General features: G+C 33.4%; 1 protein-coding gene across 12 annotated transcripts in view; it reads left to right on the top strand.

The window, feature by feature from the left end:
• PTPN13 (protein tyrosine phosphatase non-receptor type 13) overlaps positions 1-21,714 on the top strand; it is a 167,612-nt gene that overhangs the window by 14,544 nt on the left and 131,354 nt on the right. For all 12 annotated transcript variants that reach the window (XM_036227741.1, XM_036227737.1, XM_036227732.1 and 9 more), the window contains exon 2: positions 20,574-20,693. In XM_036227741.1, the coding sequence (XP_036083634.1) occupies positions 20,579-20,693 (115 nt within the window). In that variant the 5' untranslated portion in view covers positions 20,574-20,578. The remainder of the gene's footprint in view (positions 1-20,573; positions 20,694-21,714) is intronic.

Genomic DNA, 21,714 nt, shown 5'->3' with positions numbered 1-21,714 from the left:
AAAATGAAACAAAAATAATATTTAAAATGAACAGCACATCATTGAATTTTAGGATAACTTCAAGTGGCCTACTATACATGACACTTGAGTCTCTAGAGGAGAACAGAAAGAAGGCATGATGGGAAAAAATTTAATAAATAGTGGCCAAAACTCTTTTAAATTTGATGAAAAGTATAAACCCACACTTTCAGTGTACACGAAGCATAAGAAATGTGAAGAAATTTATACCAAGTCGCTGCTCAAAACCTGTGATAAGAAGAAAATCTTAAAGTCAGCCAAAGGAAAAAAAAGATATTTTGTACAGAAGAACAAAGATAAGGACAACAGTATATTTCTTGTCAGAAACAATGCAAACAAACAAAAAAACAATGCAGCAATATCTTTAAAGTATTCAAACTGACAACTTAGAATTCTCTACCCATGAAAATATCTTTCACAAACAAAGTAAAATAAAGACTTTTTCAGAGATATAATAGAAAGAATTCATCACCAGGAGACCTGCATTACAAGACGTATTGAAGTTCTTCAGGCAGAAAGGAAGTGATAACAAATGGAAAACAAAATGAAGAACACTGGAAATGCTAACTACAAAAGTAAATATATATAATATTTTTCTTATTATTTAAATGTCTTTAAAAGGGAATCAATAAAAGGCTGAGAAACGTAGATTAATAGGCCTGCTTTACAAGAATCTCAAAATGCAATAATGAAATAATAATAGGTAACATTTTGGCCACTTATTATGGGCAAGGAGTCTTACCTATATCATTTTATTTAATCCATCTAACAACCCTATAATTAGGTATCATTATTGTTTTTTTTATTATAAATGAGGAAAGTAAGCTTTAGGAAAGTGAAATAAATAGTCCAAGATAACACATCTATTAAATAAACGGTTGAAGTGGGCTTAAACTCATTCTGCCTGACTCTAAATCTCAGGTACTTTACAATTTTTCTGCACTGCCATCTGAGAAGTAGGAAATAGTATAGAACAAGTGATAGATCAAGGAGTATCAAGTAAAGAGTCAGGGGGAAGGATTAAAGGAATTGGCAGACAGCTTGGCAGATGTCATAAATTCCTCACACATGTATCACAGATCATTTCCAGTTGGGTGGTCAAGGTCACTTGTTAACACTTTTAACTCTAATTTTTTTTTTTTTCAAAATTTACACAGATGTGAAAAACAGTGGGTCCAGTTCTCCTTTTCTTGCTTAACATAATTCAGAGTGTGCCTTAAACAGTTATGAAATGAGGAAAAATGTATCCTTATCTGTCACAAGGAAGTGATGAATTCTCTTCAGGGAGCCAGCCTTTGCATCACCTCAGCCAGGTCTCTCTCGCCAATTGGTTGGACTGTAGACCTAAGTGATTTAACAACTTTTCTCCTTCATTTTAAATAATAGTTATAACATTTTAGGGTATAAAATCAGCTAACTGAAAAAAAAAAGTTTAAGTTTGGGTATTCTGACTTGTACTATTATTAATAATGTTGAAGTCACATGGTTATAGTTTAAAAGATACCGTCTACAGCCATGCTACCCTGAATACGCTCGATCTTGTCTGATCTCAGAATCTAAGCAGGGTTGAGCCTGGTTAGTACTTGGATGTGAGACCGCCTAGGAAGACCAAATGCTGTAGGCATTAAAAAAAAAAAAAAAAAAAAAAAAAAAAAAAAAAAACTATGAGTAAAGATGGTACTTTTTAATGTTCTTATATTTTCTTACTTGCAATTAACTTTTTTTCTTTTTGAAGATGATTGACTTTAAACAAAATATAATACTATAGTATGGGGGTTATAACACATGTAAAAGTAAAATACATGGCAATAGCACAAAGGTTGGGAGGGGAGAAATGGAAGTATACTACTATAGGTTCTTAAATAAAGTGATATAATACCACTTGAAAGTAGACTGTGATAAGTTAAAGATGTGTAGTATAAACCCTATAGTAATGACTTAAATAACACAAGAGTTATAGCTAAAAGCCAACAAAAGAAATGGGAATCATAAAACTTGTTATGAAAATGGAACCATAACAATTGTTATTCAAAGGCAGAAAAAATAAAAAAGGGAAAAAATCAGATGGGACAAATAAAAAGCAAATACCAAAATAATAAACCCAGCTATTAACAATAATTACTTTTAATGTAAATGGCATAAACACCCCAATTAAATGGCAAAGCTTGTCAGATTGGATTTTAAAAATCAAAATTCAATTTTGTGCAACCTTTGTTAAAAGTAAAAGGATGGAAAAGATATACCATGTTAAGGCTAATTTTGAAAAAAAGAAAACTAGCTGTATTTATATCAGACAAAGTAGATCTCAGGACAAAGAATGTTACCAGGGTGAAAAAAGATTTCATAATGACAATGAGGTCAGTTCATCAAGAAGATGTGATAATTCTAAACATTCATACTCCTATACGAGAGCTTCAAAATACACAGAGAAAAAACAGAACTGTGAGAAGATATTTTCAAATCCACGAATGTAGTTGAAGATTTCAATACGTCTTTCTTAGTAGTCGACAGAATAGAAAATAAGATACAGAAGCCTTTAACAACACAGTCAACTGATTTGATATAACATTTATAGAATAGTCCACCCAACATTAGCAGAATGCACATTCTTTTCTAATGTGCACAGAATATTTCCCAAGATACTTCTTATTCTGGGCCATAAAACAAGTTTTAATGCATTCAAATCTATTTAAGCCACACAAAATATCTCTAAGAAATCCTCAAATGTTTGAAAACTAAAGAGCACATGTCTCAAAGAGAAAATGAGAAAGTATATTGTTTGGAATACAAATGAAAAGACAATACAATATAGCAAAATGTGTGAGATGCAAGTTCCTAAAGCAAGTCTTAGGGGAAATCTTAAAGCATTAAATATCTCAAACTAATGACTTCAGTTTTCACCTAGAAAAAATAATTAAAGTAGAAAGTAGCAGAAAAGTAAGTAGGAGAAGGGATAGAGAATATAGATCAAAGGAGAAAGTAAATAGAAAACAGAAATTAAATTTAAAAATTAATAGAAATTAAAAAAATAGAAAGAAACCAAAAGCTAGTTCTTTGAGAGGAACAATTAAATGTATAAACCTCTAGCAAGACTGGTTAGGAAAAAGAGAAGATAGTAATTACCAATATCAGGAATGAGAAAGGTGAGACATTACTACAGCTTCTGCACTTATTAAAAGAATAATAAAAAGAGTATTATCAATGATTTTATGTCAACAAATTTGACAACTTAGATGAAGTGGACAAGGCTTCGAGTAACCTGAAATATAGACACTCTTCAACCTTAGATATTACTATTTAAAGAGATATTATGAAATTAAAAAAAAATCTTCTGACCACGTTTCTTTTATTTTCTTGCTTTACTAGAGAAAGTAATATAAAATTTAAAAATCTCAAAGACTAATGTCTTTAGATAATCCTATTTTATTGTTACATAATCAGATTTTAAAGAATCCTTAGAGAAGTACTTATAAGGATTCTTTCATCGTAAATGATAAAATATCTTATTTTAAAATATTGAGCGTAAGTCTGAAGAGTTTCAAAGTTTTATTTAGTGACTCAGCCATGCAATTCATAAGGTCTCTAGCTTTCCCTTGAGTACATTTTTTCCCTACTGTTCTTCTAAATATTATCTTGAATCTTTACGGCTTGTCCTCTAGTAATTGCAAGAAATATGGCTGCCACAGTTCCGGGTACTGCCTGTACATAGCCCTCTGGCTAGTGTGTTGGTTGCCCCCAAGACCAATCCAGGTTCTGTGATTTGCTGGGAGTACTCACAGGAGTCAGCACAGTAGATTTATTATAACAAGAAGGTACAAAGCAAAATCAACAAAGGGAAAAAGGCAACAGAAAAAAACCTACAGGAAACCAGGAACAGATTTCCAAGAGTCCTCTCCCAGTGGAATCATATAGGACATGCTTAATTACCTCAGCAATGAGTTGTTACAACATGTATAAAACATCTCTGAGAGGACTCAATGCTCATGGTTTTTATTGGGGGCTGATCACGTGTGTAGCTCAGACTAATGTGCACCAAAATTCCACACTCCCCACATTGTGTACACAGTTTAAATATAGTAGGACACTCTTATGAGTTCTGGGAATGATGGGAACCCTCCTGAAATCTAAGTTCCCAGACTGCAGCCAAAGGCTACTTAGCCATCAGGCCAGCTATGTTAACCTTTTTCTGCATAACTAGGCAAAGAATAAAGATTTTTCCTTTCATATATTTTTTTATTAGGAAGAAAATCTACCCTGGTTTTCCTACCACTAGAATCTGTCTCAGGATCATTAGCAAGGTTGGGTTGTTGCCTAAAGCCTCACAGCAGTGAAGCTGGGATGTTAAATATTTGGAATTTCCAGACTTTATAGTAGAGACAGATTCTGTGAAGAAAGGACATTGATTGGGGGATAATATCTGTTCAAAAGTTGAATGTTTTTCTAACTCATAATTGTAATCCTAGTATTTTTAAGAGTAAGGTACTAAGAGATATATGGCTAGGAAAAGTAAATACCATGGCCATTTACTTTTAGGATGAAGGATAATAGCAAATTTTCAGTTATTTAGTGTTTGTTGTATTCTAAAATACGAGACAAATTTGTATACAAATTGTTTAAGATAACATCTTTATCAATTAACTGAGCACTAAAACAAAGTCATATATTCCATTTATAAACAAAACAAAGTAACTGCAATCTAAATTGCTTATATAATTGATTCATTGAAAGACTTGCTCTTTATTATAATATTGAAAATTTACTGTAACACAAATATTTTTGTCTACACTATTATAAATGTTGATTTTCCAAATTGATAATACTGTTCTTCAAAAGAGATTACCTTATTTACCATAAGAACTTTCATCATTTCTCAGTGAAGTCATTATTTCTTCATTTGACTTTAAGAATTTCCTTACGTTTGATAGAATACTTTTGCCATAGTCAATCAAACAGTCAAGTCAAAAACCAGTTGAAATTATCAAATATAATCACTTCCAGTTTTTGCGGTGAAACAAAAACCATCAGAATTCATTTCCTGGTATGAAGGTTGTGTTTGTTGGTCATGGATTAAAACAGTCATGTAATGGAGAATGTAAAACTTGATTATCCAGGAATCTCAGTATAAAAGGAATCTTCTCAATTCCAATAAGAAAGATATTGTTGATTTTGGAAATGCCTCTAACATCAGACACCTAGATGTAGGTTTAAGTTAAGAAAGCTGAAATGCTCATCACAAAACAACAGATGTAAAAATTACATTTTGTTTTTGAATTAAGAAAAAAACTGATAGGAATGTAATTGCACTGATTACCTCTAAGATGTAATTAATGGAAATAAGAGATTGTCCAAGTTTTGATTATTCACTGACAAATTCAAATCTGCTACTGAACCATATGTTTAGTACTAATATATACTTTAGAACATAGTTTGTTTTTAGCCATTTTTTAAAGACCCTAAGAATTAGTTGATTTATTCATTGTAAATTTTAAGACTGACTCTGTTATAGTCCACTAATTGGAACTAACAACATATTTTGTTGGTCTAAGTGAAATTTTAGAAGAAGCCATATGCTACTGAATTGATTTCTTTTCTCTAACCGAATACTTTTAAGTTACGACTGAGTCCCTAACAGTGGAGATGCAGAAATTCCATAGTGACTATGCTAATAAAATCTGGCAAGTTTTTTTAAGTTAAACAGAATGGTCAAATATTATCAATTTCATATGAGTCAACCTGATAGTTAGGTTTATTTCTACAATACAGGTATAAAATGTTCTTAATTATTCAGTAGAATATTTGTTAGTTAACTCTGTTTTGATTCTTACTTTCATTCCCTGCTGGCTGTCAACCTTGAGAGTTATTACTTGTAACAAACAGGAAGCAACTTGTCAGAAAATGACTAATGTATTAACTTGCATTCATTTTAGTATTTTACAGACAATGTAATATTATGTTTGGAAACATATTAGAGGTCAACTAATGCCACCCCATTCACCTAATTTAGGAAAATATGACATCCCGCACTATAGTTATGTCCCTCTGCTTGGCCACTTTAAAACATTACCTCAGTAGTTTCTCTTCTAATTTAGAAAATCTGTATCTTGAACTGAAAGCTACCTAATTTTAATTCATTTTATTGTGAGACAGTCATTAAAGATTAAATCTGTAATACATTGTCAGGTATTATAAATGCTATGAATAATTATATAATTGATTAATGTATGAGAGATAGGAAGTGGGTAATGCTCCTATTTTAGACTGGGTGCTCAAGGAAAGCCTTTCTGTTAGGTAATAATTGATGAAGAGCTGAATAGAATAAGGAGGCCTTGTGGATCTTTGAGTCAGGAGTGTTGGAGACAAATGTTAGGGCTTGGGTCACCATGGTGGAAGTTGTGTGTGTTGACACTGAAGAAGAGAGTGAGTAGTTGAGGTAGAAAGGTAGCCTGGGGGAAAGTCTTGTTGGGAGCTGTTAGCTGGAGTGGGGGTTTGAGATTTTACTCTAAGTGTGATGGAAGTCTTGAAGCAGAAGTGACATGATTAGATCTACATTTAAAAAGGATCACTATAGCTACTGTCTTGGGAGTAAACTACAAGGGGGGCAAAAGAGGAAGCAAAGATACCTACTATAACTTTATCATCATAGTCTTCTAGACTTTCACAGTCCAATATGTTAGTCACATGTCACACATGGCCACTTAAATTTTAATTAATTAGAATTAAATAAAATTAAAAATTTCAGTTCCTCTCTTGCCCATTTATGAACCATCTTGTTGAGTCATCCATTTTCCCTTAAGAATAGAATTTTCTTAATCTTGTATTTCCTATACTTTCTATTTGAGTACTGCTATCATAATCTCTGCCTTATCTTAATGCTGTAATATTTTTTAAAATACCTAATTTTTATGCTTCAATTTATTTATTTAAAAAGAAAAACTTAGATCAATATTGTTTCCTTAAGTGGAAACCAGTAAAATGTTATTAAGTTGAAGGTAAATACAAAAGTCAGTACCATTAGGATACATGACAACGGAATAATGTTATTCAATATGAACCATGATAGGGTGGCCTGCCTGCCTGTGCAGCAGTGCTCAAAGCTTAGGATGTGTGTCTGTTTGTTAAAAAAGGGAGATTAGCAAGTACAACAAACAAACTAACACTAAACTGGAACTTTCTCCGTGACCAAATTAGAAGTATTGCAAGAGAAAAACAGTAACTTGCTTATTGTGGAATTCAGTTTTCTAAAATTTAGCTGCAGAAATTCTCTCTTAACCACTAGTATTATCCTTAGAAAAGTTCCACCTTATTAAGCCAAATGTAATAATCAGAGGTGTTAGAAAAGAAGTTTCGGAATATAGAAAAGTGATATGGTTATAGAAGTTGGGTCTTTTCACCACCCTATTTCCACTTCTCGTAAGAAATGAAAGGCCTCAGGGTATGGCAGGCTTCCAGAATTGTCTGTCTTCCCTATCTGTATTTTAATGCTATTTCAGCATGTTTACTTACTAAAACAGCAAGCAATGCCCTTTTCTTCTTTAAGTTAAAATTTACCTTTGTATTAGAGATTTAAAAGATCAACGAACTTGAATTTTCCTTCTTTATCTGTAGGTTAAGCCTATCTCAGGCTAGTGTGCTTGCAAATGTAGCCTGCATTTTCCTTTTTTTTAAAATCAAATTTCCATCTGTGAACTGCCAGAAAGACTAAAAAGTTTTTAAAAAATTTATTTGTCAAGATCTCTCACTAATCAAATTTTTAATAATAATAATAATTAACATATATTGAGCAATTATTATGTGCCAGGCACACGCTCAAAGGCTATTACATGTATTAATTCAGCAATCCCTATTTTTCAAATCAAGAAATCAGTCTGCCCTTTAGCTCAGTTCAAAAGCCAAACTTTTCTTTTTTCTTCCTTTTTTCTTTTTCTTCCTTCCTTCCTTCCTTCCTTCCTTCCTTCCTTCCTTCCTTCCTTCCTTCCTTCTTTCCTTCCTTCCCTCCCTCCTTCCCTCCCTCCTTCCCTCCCTCCTTCCCTCCCTCCTTCCTTTCTTTCTTCCTTCCTTCCCTCCCTTCTTCCCTCCCTCCTTCCTTCCTTCCTTCCACAGTGTGGCATTAGAGAGAAAAATATATTCTATAACTTATAAAGGTTTTACGGCATGACTAACGGAAATAAAAATACTTTTCTTTCCTGTTTTTGAAGATATTTTAAAACGCTTCCTACTGGCACTTTTGACAAGTTAATTCTATAAAGTTATGAGTAGAAACAAAGCAAAATTTAGTGATGGCTTTCTTATGAGTATATCATACTGGAGCTGTATTAGGAGGGCACTGAAAGTTGAGAACATGACCAGACATTTCGTCCATTTAGATACATGAAATTTTTTGTTTACTTGAATACAAGGGAGGTCTTTTTGAGGGTGCTCCACATATTTACACTATGACATCACTAACGTTACATATGATATAATAACAGAAAATAGAAGATGTTAAGCATCATATTCTTTTAATCATAATGTTCATGTATACTTGGCCACGTTCTTGAGTAATGAACACAGAATATAATTAACTCACCACCATGTTCATTAATTAAATGTCAGTGTTTAAGTCTTTTGTACAATCCAGATTACTGGGATCCTAGTCATCTGCGTATACTTAGATATTCTCAAATAGATATAATCACTGCTCTGGAGGTGATTTTAGAAATATCTGTTAAAAAATCAACCCTATTGTTTCCCTCTAATAACCCAAGTGTTTGCAGCTAACTGATTACAGCAACTATTTCTCTCTTTTTGTTTGGGTATCTGTTGTTTCTGGAAGTTTCTCTGTTTTTCTTGAAGGCTCTCCTATCTCTCCCCAAAACACAGATTTACAACATAACCTTCTATCACATAGGCTACCTTCTACCTCTAACTGGCTCTTGTGTTCCCAGTTTCTCACTGGCTTATTAAATTCCTTACACTCAGAAGGCAGACAAAGACTGGGCTGGGGTCACACATGGGGGTTTCATACTGCAGGCCAGGAATGGAGACAAAAGCCTATATTGAGGCGTGATCTCTTTAATAATTTGTTAATTGAAACTCATATTAACAATAGGAAATGGAATATTTGTTTTACATTTTAATGTCCATTTTAAAAAAGATAGCCCTTAAACATAATCTTGACTATACCAATCAATTTTAATTGGATTCAATTTCATCCTCAAGTCCCTAGAATTATGTCATAGTGCACCCAAGGATAATAGAATTTCTAATAAAGCTAGTGTGCCTCTTTAATAAAATATATACTTACAATCCCTTTTCTGTAATTCCAGAATACAAAAATAATTGTTATGGGCTAAGCTGTGTCTCCTCAAAATTTATATGTTGAATCCCTAATCACCAGTGCCTGAGAGTGTGACTGCATTTGGAGTTAAGGCCTTTAAAAAGTTAGTCAAGTTAAAACTGAATTTAGCATGGGTTCTAATTCAATATGACTGGTGTCTTTATAAGAAGAAGTTAGGACACAGTGTAGACAGAATTCTTGAAACGGGAAGAAGACATTTGTCTATAAGCAGGAAAAAAGGCCTCAGAAGAAATCAACCCTGCCAACATCTTGATTTTGGATTTTTAGCTACCAGATCTGTGAGAAAATAAATTTCTGTTGTTTGAGCCACTCCTGGAATTTGTTATGGCAACTCTAGCAAACTAATACGGTAACTAACACAGAAACTTAATGTTCAACCTCACAAGTGATTACAAAAATGTAAGTTAAAACTATAGTGTGATACAATTTCATACTCACAAGTTTGATATCAAAAACTCTGTTGACATCTAGTACCAGAATTTAATATAACAAAGACTCTTATGCTGCTTGTTGGAATAAAAGTGGGTATAATCACTTTGAAAAGCAACTTGCTTTATCGAAATGTCAGAGATGAGCAACTTTATAATCTAAAATTTCTATTCAATTATGTACACAGATAAAAAATGTTCATAGCAACATTATTTTTATTAACAAAAAAAACTAGAAACAATTTAAATTCCAACAATAGAATCCTAATCAATAGTGAAAATGAATAAGCAACACAAATAAACATGGATAAATCTCACAGTTTAATTCGAAATGAAAGCAAGTCATGGATGCATATTTGCAGAATAATTACAATTTTTTAAAAAACTCAAAAATATGTATATATACAGAATGAGAGGGGAAATGGATGACAGAAAAAGTGAGACTTGAAAGAAAAATAATTGGAGAAGAAATTGAGAATGAATAAACAACAGCTATTGTTGACAAGACTAAGGAGGAGAAGTCAAAGAAGAGAGACTTTGAGCCTGGTAGTTAGAAGATAGTGGTCCCATTAATCTTTTTGGAACAGTGAGGGTGGCTAATTTGGAGAAAAATATTGCTTTTTTGTATTTACTGAATTTAATATAAGAGGACAGTATCTATCTAGGCAAAAAGGTATAGTACATAGTTAAAATTGAAAATCTAGAATTTGAAACATGGCTATCTTAAAGCTGCAGATAGATTTAGGAATAACCCGCCCTAAAATAACTAGGTAAAATCTTGGCAGCAGATGAATTCTCCTATAGAGGAGGCTAGATATAGAAAACACTAGCTTTCTGAGAATGGACGGAGATTGTTTTGACTTGCATGACATGAAAGTAGAGTTAAAGGAGAAGGTGCGATATAATCAGAAATTAAAGCCATGATTTTGACAAGTGAATTGTAGAGGAGTACATTATTCCAGTTTTTGTAATCTATAATACATTAATATTATATTTGAACAAGGATCCAAAATTTGGTCATAATTTGTCTATCTTCTCAGGTAAAAAGGGCTCTAGTATTTTTACATATTAGTTATTATTTATGAAAGTTGCCTGAGTTAATTAAAATGAAAATCGTAGGTATGAAAACTAAGTTTTGAGAAACACATCTGTATAGAGTTAGATTGCCACAAAAAAAGGGAGTAACCCAAACCGCATGGTTTGAGGTTAAATCTAGTTCTTGCAAGTTGTCCTTATTTAAATTATAAGCAATAATCTAAGTTAGTTGTCACAATTATGTGAAATAATATGAAAATGGCACAATGCAAATAGTATTCAGTATTAATATATCTTGCGTCACTGCTTAGATATAAAAATTTACACCTTGAATAGAAATTTCGACTGTCTCCAAATACTAAGTTAATACTGTTCTCGCAATTACTAGAGTATGTCTAGATGTATTGTGCTTTCTCTGTCACTTGTGAAGTTTTTGGGCTAACTGTTCTCATTTTCTATAGTCAAAGTTGATTTTGCTCCATATTAATATAAATGACATCTGCTACTTTATCCAAAATTTACTCAAAACTTCTTAGATCTGGTAGATTTATAAGAAAGAACAAGAGAAGACATTATTTTCACCTTCAATATTCAACTTCTAGTATTTTCTGAGTAGATAGTGTTCGTTGCCTTCTGCTTACTAATACGTTTAACAGCTGGCTTCTTGCTTATAAGTTAAATCATAACTTCAGAAATATTACCTGGTCTTGAGAATGCTAACTGGTGGAAAGTCAGATAAGTAGTAGGAACCCCTTTAAAAGGCTGTCTCTGTTTGTCTTGCTTATCTTCGTCACTTTACTTTGGAGCGGAGTGAGTTTTGTTCAACCTTTCTAGACCATCTAACCTTACATCCTAAACAAATAAGGAAGAGCACCTCAGTGCAAACTGCTTTGTTGATTAAAACATGAAGTGTTAGGTTTGTAAGAAGCTTGAGGTCTAGAATGACAATTTACCCAGAATGTTTCTGATCTTATGAGATCCCTTTTAATAGTCTGAAAGCATTAGCCAGACAACCCAAGAGTGAAAGTATAATATTACTTCAAAACCTTCACCGTTTGTATTCAATTTCTATTGCTATATAACAAATTTCACAAAGTTAGTAGCAGAAAAAACACACATTTATTATCTTACAGTTTCTGTGGGTAAGGAGTCCAGATACGCGTTAACTGGATCTTCTGGTTAGGGTTGTGCTAGGCTAAAATCAAGATGTTTGCCAGAGCCGAAATCTCATCTGACCCTTACTATCTTTTCCTAAGCTCTGGTTGTTGGCAGGATTCAGTTCCTTGCAGCTATAGGTCTAAAGTTCCCATTTTCTTGCTGGCTGTAAGCTGGGGTGTGCTTTCAGCTCATCAATGCTACTATCACATCCTTGCCACGTGATCCTCTCCAGAAGCAGTTCATGACATGGTTGTTTGCTCCTTCAAGGCCAGTAGGAGAAATCTTCCTGTTTTTGAGTCTCTTTTCAGTCAGCTCCAACTGTCTTCTATGACATAACCTAATCAAGTGAATGACTATCCCTTGATATCCATAGGTTCCTTCCCATACTCAAGAGGAGGAGAAAACACAGAGCTGGTATATCAGCAGGCAGAAATCTTGGGGGCCATCTCAGAATTTTGCCTACTACATTCCATCCTCTGGCCCTCAATTATTCACTCTCCCCCATACATTCACACACACAAGCAAAATACTCCCAAAGTTTTCAGCGTTCATATCCCATTACAACATCAGCTCAAAGTTCAAAATCTCATCTCAATCAACTAACTTAGGTGTGTGTCATCTATCTGTGAACCTGTAAAGCTAAAGAGACTGTTTCAACATTCCCAACATAAAATGGTAGGACAGGCAAGGGATAGCTATTGTAGACATCTGGTTAAAAAGGGGGAAGGTAAGAATTAAAAGTAAAAAGGAGTCACTGGTCCATAACCGTTTTGAAATACTGGTTGGCAAACTCCAGCCAGAGTTTTTAATTAGAAATAATCCTTCATGGCTTTCGACTCTGCCATCTGAGGTTTGATTTTGCCTTCTGAATCATTCTTTTTTCAAGGACAGTGGCACATGTTTGGAGCTGAGTAATTTTACCAACCTTCTTCCTGCCAGTAGAATTTGGGAGAGTCCAACAATAGCATCTTTACATTTTATATTCTTTCTATTTACTTTTATTCCAAGTTGGAAGTGTTTATGCTGAAACCATTTCCTCATGAACTCTGGATTTTATGTGGATTTCGTAGGGATTCATTGCATTAGTCCAAAGCTACACCTACAATTTTTTTCAAAATAATACTTTTCCTTTCTTTGCCTCCTGTTGAAATGGCTGAAGGAAAACTCTATAAAGCTTATCCTAGATCCTTAAATCTTAAAAGGGCCTTTTGTGTGATTGATTTCTTTGACCTTTTGATCTTTATGAAAATAAAGCAAAAATCATTTTTTATTTATTGTGTTTTTGGCAGCCACTTCAGATTTTTAGCATCTTTTGCTATCTGGAGAGGCTATGAGAAGCAAAAAGAAACCAGGTAGCACCTTTAACACATCACTTGGACATCTCCTTAGTTATATATCCAGCTTTGTCACTTATGAGTTCTGTTTTCCACATAACTGCAGGACATAATGTCACCATGCTTTCTGCCACTACATAACAAAGATCTTCCTCTCTTCACTTTCCAATAATATGTCCCTCACTTCCTTCTGAGCCTTCACCAGCTGCATCGAGATGAAAGTCTAGATGTTTATTAAAAACTTGTTGAAGTCTTGTTAGACTTTCTCTGTTATGCTGCTTAAAAATTGTCCAGCTTTTGCTCGCTAATTCCAAAACCACTTCTGTATTTTTAGTTACTGTTATAGCAGAATCTCACTTTCAGGTACCAAAATCTGTATTAGTTTTCTATTGGTTTGAGACAAATGACCACAAATTTAGTGACTTAAATCAACACAAATTTATTATGTCACACTTTATTTTGTTCAGGAGTCTGGGTTCAGATTAGCTGGTTATTCTTTTCAGGATCTCACTAGACTGAAACCAAGGTATCACCTGGAACTGCAATATCTTCTGAGGCTCAAGTTATATGCCTAGGTCACTGGCCGTTGGTAGAATTCAGTTCCTTTTGGTCATAGGACCATTTTCCTGTTGGTTGTTGGCTGGGGTCCACCGTCAGCTCCTAGAGGTCACCCTCAGATCCTTGCCATGTGTCTCCATGCATAAGTAGCTCACAACATGGAAGGAATCTTGAGGGCAATCTCAGAATTTTGCCTACCACCCTAATTTTTTTACTATACTATAAAGGACAAATATTAATTTTTTCACTAGATCTTTTGTGCTTTATACATATTCATTTTCTTTAGCGACTGCCCACTCTGAGATATTTTAAGTCTGTGTTTCTTGAGGAAGACCAGCAAGTTTCCTACAACAGTGATCCTAACAAAAGTCAATGGGTGTGGAGGAGGGGTCGTATAGAAATATAATACTCAAAACCCAAATTCTACTGTTACATTGTTTTCTGTTGGTACTCTTCGTTGATGAGGACAAAGTAACAAATGTGAAACTGGGAATTTTACTTTATTTCTAAGTTTAAATGATACAGAGAGAGGTTGAAGAATTCCACAGTTTTTCTTCTGGTTTTTTGAAGCTGTCCTTTGAAAGCAGAGAGCAGACATATATGATCTCTATTTAGATAAGTAGTTGACATGAGCCAGAGGCCCAGAAAGGCAATTTAGACTTGTGTTTGTTTTAGCTTCTTCTCTCTCACTGGGAAAGTACAATGGAAAAGTTGACAAATATCAAGCGTTGCAACAACTTCAGTAAAAATGTTGAGACACATGCTGTTTTCTACCTTGAGGCAATATCCAATTAAAACTTTGCACCTTAAAATCTCAGTTTCTTAGTCTTTTCTAACTATATGAGACAATAATATTTTTCTCTACTACCTGATCTTTGCTTACACCTAATGGAAAGAAATATTAATGTACTCTTTTATTAGAGAGGCTAGCTTTTAGTCTTCTAGAGCTCTAATAGTGCTTTTATTATTTTTACTTTGTATACATCCATCTTAATGTTGATCAAAGTTAAAATGTAGAAATAACTTCACATTATTTAAATAATCCTGTAATTGTATTACTTCAGTTTAAAACACTATAGGAAATTAGAGGTGGATAGAAAAACAAGAATAATAATGAATAATGAATTTTTAAAGAAATGATTATGTTATCAATCCACAAATTTTAACTTTATAAACATAAAAGTTACTTGGCATCTTACTTATGCTTTGAATATTTGTCTAAGGAGGGCTGACCTCAGAACTTAGCCATGGATTTTGGTTTCGTTTGTTTTACAGATTTTTGTTTTAATTGGAAGAAATTAACTTTTAGAAAAAAATTTTTTAACTTTTTTTTTTTTTTTCGGACGGGAAAAAAAAGAATCCAAACAGTTTCATGGAACAAAGCTTTCCTAGCTACGGTCAGATTTAGTTTTTATCTTCTCCTTTTAAAAGCTTTATTAAGACATAATTGACATTAAATAAACTATACGTCTATGCATATTTAAAGAGTAGAATTTAATAAGTTTTGACATATATATGCACTGCGAAACCATTATCACAATCAAGATGATGAACATATCTATCATTCCCCAAGATTTTCTCCTGCCCCTTTGTAATCAGGCTTGCCTGCTTTTCTATAGGGCACTGCCATCCTCAGGCAACTGGTCTGCTTTCTATAACTACAAATCAGTTTGCATTTTCTATAATTTTGTACAAAAGTAATCATAAGGCATGTATTCTTATCTAACTTCCTTTACTCAGCATAATTATTTTGAGATCCATATTTTTGCATTTATCAATATAGTTTATTCCTTTATATTGATTAGTAGTCCATGTGAGAGTACACTAGAATATGTTTACCCATTCATTTGTTGATAGATATTTGCTCGTTTCCAATTTTTGACTGTACAGATAAAGCTGCTCTGAACATTTGTGTATAAGTCTTTGTATGACTAATGCTTGAATTTCTAATGGAAAAATACCTTGAAGTGAATGGCTAGATCATATTATTGGCTTATATTTAACTTTTAAAGAAACTCTTTTAATAAAGTTTCCCGAAGAATGCCATTTTACATTCTGCTTCTTCCACATCCTTGTCAACACTTACTATGGTCAGTCTTTTTTCATTTTAGTCATTCCGATATCTGTGTAGCAGTGTCTCATTATTTTAATTTTCACTTGTCTCATCACTAATGATGTTGAGCATCTTTTCATGTGCTCATTTGCGATTCATATATCTTCTGTGATGAAGTGTTCAAATCTTTTGCCCATTTTTTAAAAATATAGATTGTTTATTTTCCTAATTTGAGTTTTGGGAGTTCTTTAAATAGTCTAGATTCAAGTCTTTTATTAAATGATCTGCAATTTTTTTTTTAATTTGTGATTTGTTTTTTCATTCTGTTTATAGTTATTTTCAAAGAGCAGAGGTTTTAATTTTGAAGAAGCCCAATTTATCTTTTCTTTTTTTCTTTTATTGATCACACACTTGGTGTCATATATAGGAAAACTTTGTCTATTCTAGGACCACAATGTTTCTCTCCTAACTTAAAAAAAAAATGGCCCTCAAAGATTATATACAGAAAAGCTTAATTTAAAATTATTTAAAAATGAATATTCTTATTTAATGAAAAATTCTAAACCTGGTTCTTAAGCCGTTAAGGTCAATTTCATTATTTTATTCTATTTGTAGGGAAGAAAATTTTAAGTCAATTTCAAGGGACCTTTTGAGTATATAATCCCATTTTCAAACTTTGTTAATTAAACTCTCAAAAATATTTTAAAACTGCATTTTTATAACTTAAACCCTATTTTTTAAAGTACTTAGTAGTCTGACTGACAAAAACCTTTGCAAGTACTTAAATAAATCTTCTAATGTATAAAATGTGTAAGTATATTAAGATTTAAGTTCTTTTATATGTTCTGGTGGTATTTCATACATTTTAAAATATCTCAACCTATTTTCTTTTTTCATTACTATTATTTTTTAATTAATTAATTTATTTTTTATGGTGACATTGATTAACGAAATCCAGTAAGTTTCAACTATACACTTTAACAGTAAGGCATATATATATTTACGCTCTATGTTCAGCTCCCATAATTAGATTTCTTTCTGTCACCACATATTTTACCCCCTTTTCCCCATATACAACCATCCTACCCCCACTCACTTCCCTCTGTTAACCACTAGTCTATAGTCCAAGCCCATGAGTCTCTGTTTGTTTGTACTGTTCATTTGTTGCTTTTAGGTTTATATTCCACATATAAGTGATATTGTGTGATTTTCAACTTTTTCTGTCAGGCTTATTTTGCTTAGCATGATTATCTCAAGGTCTATCCATGTTGTTGCAAATGGTAGTATTTCATCTCTTCTTATGCCTGAGTAATATTCCATTGTATATATGTGCCATAGCTTCTTTAGCCAATCATCTATTGTAGGACACTTCGATTGCTTCCAAGTCCTGGCCACTGTGAATAATGCTACTATGAACATCGGTGTGCAAATAACTTTTTGGATATGGGTTTTCAAGTCTTTGGGGTAAATACCCAGTAGAGACATTGCTGGATCATATGGTAAATCAATTCTTTATGAGGAACTTCCATACTGTTTTCCATAGTGGCTGTACCAATTTGCAGTCCCACCAGCAGTGTATGAGGGTTCCTTTTTCTCTGCATCCTCTTCAACATTTATTATTATTTGTCCTACAAACCATTTTCTTAATTATTTAAATTGGAATCACAAGGCTAATCTGTTCTTCTGACCTCTCGAACATTATAAACAACTAAAATACTAAATATATAGATATTTAAAATTAAAAAAAGACTAATGTATGGGTTTGCATTTCTTAAACGTTTATGAATTTAATTGAGAATCTTCTTGGATAAATGGTGCCCCAAACTAGTGGCGACACAGAAGCTCCATTTTATAGTTGCTTTGTTCTTAAAACAGTATACTCTTATGGTCCTTTTTTTTTTTTTTTTTTAGAACCAATTTAAACATTCCTAATTTATTAGTCTACGCTTAGAGAGGCTGTTATATCACTTGATTGGAATCAGTTAATCTGTTTACTATTTCATTCTGTACACATCACTTATCTGTTTCCTATCTGGGAGTGCCACAAATCCTGAAAGATTAAAATGACATCTGTTGGAATTCCTTTGTGGCTTTGACTAACTGTGAGCATAGTTTTAAGATCATGACACTAATACCTATGTTAACCGAATACATAATAATGGTTCTGGAAATATAATATGATTATTTTTTCTTATTTGGAAGTATTTCCAAAAACTGTCTAGTTATCCTATAGCCCACAACTTTCCAGAAAACAAATAATATGGTTATGTTTATTGTAAAGCAGGGCCATTTTGATAGTAAAATAATGCCAGTCATATATCTGTACCCCAGGTTATCTAGTACTATGTCTAAAGAAATAAAGGAAACGATGGAAGTAATAGACTTAAGAATTGTTTTTCTCACTCTGGAGAACACACATCAAGCACTACAAGGGGTCCCACTGAATCCTCTTTCACTAACTTGAAGAAAAACAATGACCCTTCCCATTTTGAGGAAGCAAGAAAATCAGCAAAACTCTCTTCAGCACAATTCTCTTTATGCAATTTTCTCTCTACTCTTTATACCCTGTGTGTTGGCTTTAGAGCTAGCTATCTAACCGGTTTTCAGACATATTACTTGGGAAATTTGCAACAGGATAGTCTTTCTCACAAGTCATGTTGGTATGAGATTGCTGATAATATCTTGATGCCTCTGTTTAAACTTTCAATTTAATATAACATTTTATTTGCAAGATAATAACTTTGCTATCACTTAAAAAGGAATGAAACTTCTATTTTCCCCCTTTAATGAATTTAATTTAATTCCTTTTCTTTTTTAAACATATAATAAAGTACATGAAAAACCTAGAGAGTTTTGATATGGGAGAAGGGATCTGAATAAATTATCACACTTCTTGTATATGCTAAATAAAAACTCTTTTGGCTCTTCAAAATAATATATCTTCCCTTTTAAGTACCACATTGTGCATTTAAGTAGACACCCCTCAAGGCAGACTCTATGCATAAAATACTATAGTAAACATTTGAAAAGGAAAGTAACAAGATAAGGCTAGCTTCATTTGTAGATGGAGTCGCTTTTTTTTCAGTCTGAGTTCAATTATCATAAATGTAAGTTAAAAGAAAGTATTAGCTTTTCTTTTGACAAACATTTTTACAGGTTAATTTTAAAATTTAATGAAAGATAAGTACAGAAGATAAATATTTAACATTTTTCATTTTCTCTAGCTTCTTTTCCAAACCTGTCTGTTTCTGCCTGCCATGAGGTATACCGTATACATTATGCTCAAACTGGTTTGGTCTGGATAGAAATCTTAGCAATCATTGTAAAGTGCAATTTTCTTTTCAAGACTTATCAATTCAGGAAAATCTATTTAAAAGGTTTTGACTAGCTGCATTTCTCTCTTCCAAAATAAAAATAGGATTATTGAGCCCCATAGAAAACCTTAAATTTTATCAGCATATCATCTATTAATTCACTCGAACCTACAAAAATGTTGCCACAATGGAAACTTTCTAAATTTTTATTAATTCAACTTCTGTAGAGTCTTAGATTACGAAACATGTTTATAGGCATAACCTCTGTCCATGTCATGATCACTTCCAAATGCCATTATTATTATTCCTTTGTCACAAATTGGAAACTGAAGTTTAGAGGTAGAATGACTTTCCCAGGGGCAAATGGTAAGCTCGCAGTATCGGGGAGGAAGAAACTTTCCTCTACTCTTTAAGGTTCTTTTGGCTAAGTCTAATAATTAAATCTACATGAGACAGATTAACAAGGGAAAATAACCAAATTTAATTACATATGTACCCATGGGAACCCCACATACATGAAAGGTCCAGAGACAGAAAGTTAAAATGAAGTACATATGGCATTCTGAGCTAAGGATGAGGTAAGACACCTGAGGGCTTCAGAGGGGAGGAAGGACATTTGAAGGATGATAAGAAGAGCAGATGTTCAGTAATTAGATGTTTGCCCTTCCCTCTAGATAAGTCAAAAAAGTTATCTCTAGTAATTAATTCTTACTGTAAAATTTCTCATGAGCCCACATTGCATCTCAATTACCATTAGCTCAAAATAACTCACATGCCAGAGTGGCATATCTTGGGAAGGCCTGTTCTGAACCCTTTCACCAGTGAAACTGGGTCTAGAAATAGTTATAGTAATATTGGAGATACACATGTCAATCAGTGAATAGACATATTCTATTTTATCCCCGACTTCCTCCACCATGGCTGGGTCCCCTTTCTACACCGCCTACTCGTTTAACCTGGATGGATAGGATGGATACTAAAACTAATCTAAAAGGCCTTCAGTTCGGTCTGGTTGCTTTGGTTTAATCATATGCACTTTGGCTTCCTGGAACCCTGAGATTTTCTCTGTCTTTTCCCATGAAGTAGTCACCACTACTATTCTCCAGTTCTGTCTCTGAGGTTGACCCTGTTGTGCTAGGGCAAGTGGTTGTTTTGAGGGTCCCCCCCTGCAATTCCTTTACTTTCTGTGAGTTTAAGTGGAGGATATATTTAGATCGAAGGCCATATTGAGAAATTAGGTAGACAGGGACCTCATAGTCTTTTATCACTTTCACTTTCACTACTGCAAGTACAGTAGAGTTGTTGATGTGTAGACCATCTTTTACCTTTGTTTCCTAGGTAACATGCATGTGTCACTAGCTGAGGCCCTGGAGGTTCGGGGAGGACCACTGCAAGAGGAAGAAATATGGGCTGTGTTAAATCAAAGTGCTGAAAGTCTCCAAGAATTATTCAGGAAAGGTAAGGCTTTTTTCTTTTCTTTTTCTTTCTTTCTTTCTTTCTTTCTTTCTTTCTTTCTTTCTTTCTTTCTTTCTTTCTTTCTTTCTTTTTTTTTTCAATTTTGAATATTGAGTAGCTGAAAATAGGTAAAGGGGCAGAGTATATAGGAATACTTTCACCTCTCTTAGGGCTAAAAAAGCTCAGATCTTGTCTACCTTTATTTGAACATCTATGTGCCTGATATTGTGCTAGGTACTGAAAATATGATGATCAAAACCAAAAACATTCCCTTTCTGTAGGGAGCTTATAGTCCAGTGTGGAAAAAAGCTATTAATAAAATATTTATATAAATAAATGTAAAAAATGCAACCATGATAAGGGCTACAGAGGAGGGGATTCAGCGACTCTATGAGAACACGTAATAGGAAGATTTGACACGATCATAGGGGAAAAAAGGATGCCTCTCTGCGTAAGTGCCCCCTAAGCTAAGACCTGAAAGAAGAGAAGTTAAGAGAGAGGAAAAAAACATTCTGGAAGAGAGAATAGTATGTGCATCCCCGTGACTCTAAATTAGGATAACGTATACTGAATAGCTAGTTTGGTGCTTCCCCGTAGAGGTAGTGGCATTTTGGAGCTGAAAAAGTTAGTCACTCTTTGGTTTACCCAAAACATTTGATGCCATGCTACAAAACTCCACCTGGAAGACAATATTTGCCATTCATACCACATGACCAACACCTTTTTAGAACAGTAGGTAAAGAAATCAAGCTTCATCTAAAGGAAGAATCAGTCTTTATAACTGATTTGAAAGAATTAATCAGACATAATAAACATAACAGTAACAGATGAGATCTTGAGGATAGTAATAGTTCTCAAAGTGTGGTCCCTGGATGAGCAAGCATCAGCATCACCTAAAAACTTATTAGAAATGCAGATATTTAACCCCACTGTTGACCTAACTGAATGAGAAACTCAGGGAGTAGATTCCAGTAATTTGCATTTTAACAAGTTCTGAGGCACGTTAAAGTATGAGAACCATGAT

Source organism: Rousettus aegyptiacus, unplaced genomic scaffold, assembly GCF_014176215.1.
Source record: "Rousettus aegyptiacus isolate mRouAeg1 unplaced genomic scaffold, mRouAeg1.p scaffold_m13_p_10, whole genome shotgun sequence".
Classification (NCBI taxonomy): domain Eukaryota; kingdom Metazoa; phylum Chordata; class Mammalia; order Chiroptera; family Pteropodidae; genus Rousettus; species Rousettus aegyptiacus.
The sequence above is the reverse complement of the archived record's forward strand: the minus strand, read 5'-3'. Positions and strand labels throughout refer to the sequence as shown.